The sequence below is a fragment of the Pyrus communis genome, chromosome 7 (genome assembly GCF_041283825.1).
Source record: "Pyrus communis isolate YQ-2024b chromosome 7, ASM4128382v1, whole genome shotgun sequence".
Taxonomy (NCBI): Eukaryota; Viridiplantae; Streptophyta; class Magnoliopsida; order Rosales; family Rosaceae; genus Pyrus; species Pyrus communis.
In genome coordinates, this window is record NC_142571.1 from 25233557 (window position 1) to 25236653 (window position 3097).

The window sequence follows — 3097 nt, forward strand, 5'->3', positions numbered from 1 at the left end:
CTTCGTCAACTTCTTGGTGTCGGCTGGCATAGCTCGATCCGGAGTCTAAGTGGACATCCCGGGTCAAAGTGTCAGATAGTCTACATAGTTTTTATTTAGAAAAAAATTACCTAAATTTATTCTCTAATAATTTCAGACTAAAAATTTAATCCAAAATTGATTGGAGCAGAAAAGTTTTTGAGTTAAAGCCTAAATTTTATGGCTGAAATTTTTTAGATTTTAACCCAAAAAAATGTATGGATATTAGGGGTGGGCACTTTGGAACCGAAAACTAAAACCGAAACACGAACCAAATTGAACCACACCGAATAGTTTGGTTTTAACCGCAATGTAGGAAAACGGTTTGGTTTCAATATTGGCTTTTGAAAACCAAACTGGACCACAAATATATGAAGAACCTTTAATTGAATAACCATATTAGATGTTATGTTTTAATTAGGTGTTTGTTACACTCCATACATTTAATTATGTTTCCTGCTTAGTGCTACTCTCGGTCTCATTTGGCATTGGGGACAAAACATTTTCATAAGGGGTGTGATATCCACACACTCCATTTTACTTCTCACACATCCTTTTAATATTTCGATCGTCAGATCGGATGAATTGAAGAAGATCAACGGACAGAAATTAACAAGAGGTGTGTGAGAAGTAATTTGGGGTGTGTGGATAGCACATCCCTTTCATAATATCGGTTCTTGTGTATGCATGTAAATCAGATTCAGATATGTATGTTTTTTGTCCTCAATTGCTCTGTTTGGGCGATTATTACTTTTTTTAGACGCCGATGGCGGGTTCTGGATAAGGTAGTAAAGGCTTCAATAATAGTTTTTCTGGGTGATGAATGTGAAATGGTAATAGATATTGACTATTGTACATTAATTTGTAAAAATTGGTTTATTTTGGTTGAAAATATTTTGGTACAAAATGATAGAAGTGTATCAATTTGTTTCATTGTTATTTACTCAAACTCTATCTGATTTGGTTAAGCCTTTTATGATACTTGCAGACTTTGCCTATTTGATTTGGTTTGGTGTGTAATCAAGGGGCAGAGGAATCCTTACGACACTTTGTTGTGGTGGGGAGTGACAAGAGTCTAATTAGTAGTTAGCAGTAACACCTCTCTCTTAGGGTGTGTATGCTTTGTTTAATATTTTTTGTGAGAGAGGGGAGAGAGAGAGAAGACAAAGAGAAAAATTTTCATTTTGTATGTAAGTGGTTTGAAAACCGAACCGAAACTGTTTGAAACGGCACCAAATCGAACCAAACGATTTGGTTTTATTTTGATTTTAGCTTCAAAATCGCACCGAATCGAACCGTAAAAAATTATAGTTTCGATTTCGATTTCACTCAAAATCGCATAATCCAACCGTGCCCACCCTAGTAGATATTGCTTCCCATAAACAAAACCGTTCAATTTCAATGGTGGCAATTCCAACTTGCCTCGAGTCGGAGTCGCATTCAATGTCCAATGGATTTTTTAACTAACAATTATTTTTGTGGGCTCAAAAGGAACTAACCCAATTTATTCATGGACCTGAGAAAAGAGCACTAGCTGCCGTTCTTGAAATTATTATTATTTTTTTTTCAAAAAAAAAAAAAAAAAAAAAGGCGTTTCAGGAAGTCAATGGAAGCTCGTAGAACTCTCTGTTTTTCGCTCTTTTCTGGATTAGTATGGAACTTTCCGTAATTCTCAAAGATCCACGAAAACGCCTGAATCTTCTTTGGAAACCTATAAATACACCCAGTCCGTACTCAGCCTCGTCAGATAAAGATCGTCCAAAGCGTCTAAAATACTTCTAAGTTTACACCCAGCAAAAAACCCAGCACCATGGCTCTCAGTCTCTTTGGAAACGGCCGACGAAGCAACGTCTTCGACCCCTTCTCTCTCGACATCTGGGACCCGTTCGAGGGCTTCAGCACTCTGGCCAACATCCCCTCCTCCGCACGGGAAACAACCGCCATCGCCAACACCCGCATCGACTGGAAGGAGACCCCGGAGGCCCACATTTTCAAGGCGGACCTCCCGGGGATAAAAAAGGAGGAGGTGAAAGTTGAGGTGGAGGATGGGAGGGTCCTGCAGATCAGCGGCGAGAGGAGCCGGGAGCAGGAGGATAAGAACGACAAGTGGCACAGGGTGGAGAGGAGCAGCGGCAAGTTCATAAGGAGGTTCAGGCTGCCGGAGAACGCGAAGATTGATCAGGTGAAGGCGGCGATGGAGAATGGGGTGCTGACTGTGACTGTGCCGAAAGAGGAGGAGAAGAAGCCTGAGGTGAAGGCCATTGACATCTCCGGCTAAACTAGATTCGCATAACCTCGGCTGCTTTTGGGCTTAATTTAAATGTTGTAATGTTAAATAACGGTTTGTTGTGGTCTTAATTTCTGTCTTTCGCATTTCCGAGTCTGTGTGTACTTGAGATGAGTGATATGTTGCGTCAGTTTTCATGTATGGTTTCTTGTTCTGAAATGTTATAAACCTCCACAAAAGTTTGAGTGCGTTCTTATTGAAAGACCGAGTCGTAAATCCTCTTCCAATACAAACTCTTCAGTTTGTTTACTTGGTCAGCATTTTGATTGGTTAGACTTTCTGTTATTATTATTCGATTTTTTTCAAAGTTGTTGTAATTAGTATTCACCGTGTGTTCAGTTGATGGTTTATCTTTGAATTTTGAAGTGCACTCTACGTTGTTGAGGGCACGCAATACAACGAAGAAAAACCTTGTGCCATATTTACATTCTTGCAAAATCGGTTTAGTGGAAACGTAGTTCTATACAAATTCTAGTTCTTTATGGTATACCCACCAAAACCACCCACCTGCATTTCCTGCTGCCAAGATGGCGTCTTCCATGACTACCGTCGTCAGTATTAAGCTGGATAAGACTATCCCTTGTGGTTAGCTCGGATCGTTCCAATCCTGAAGAGTCGTGATCTTATGGGTTACGTCGATGGTGTATGCCCCCCCAAACACCTTGTTGGGAGCAATTCTGTCAATCCCGCCTACAACATGTGGATGCAGCAAGACCAAATGATAATCAGTTGGATAAATGGCTCTCATTGCCTCAGTTCTTTCGATTGTGGCAAGCAAACGATGGGAAGCAC

General features: G+C 40.4%; 1 protein-coding gene across 1 annotated transcript; it reads left to right on the top strand.

Annotated features, from left to right (window-relative positions):
- Positions 1-1573: 1573 nt before the first annotated feature.
- Positions 1574-2507, top strand: LOC137734739 (18.2 kDa class I heat shock protein-like). Its single transcript, XM_068474013.2, has one exon. It carries the CDS (start codon positions 1829-1831, stop codon positions 2294-2296), a length of 468 nt encoding a protein of 155 aa, XP_068330114.1. The 5' UTR covers positions 1574-1828; the 3' UTR covers positions 2297-2507.
- Positions 2508-3097: the final 590 nt, after the last annotated feature.

Bases quoted from the DNA above. Each gene is read 5' to 3' on its own strand.
- LOC137734739 (XM_068474013.2), top strand. From the start codon at position 1,829: ATGGCTCTCAGTCTCTTTGGAAACGGCCGACGAAGCAACGTCTTCGAC.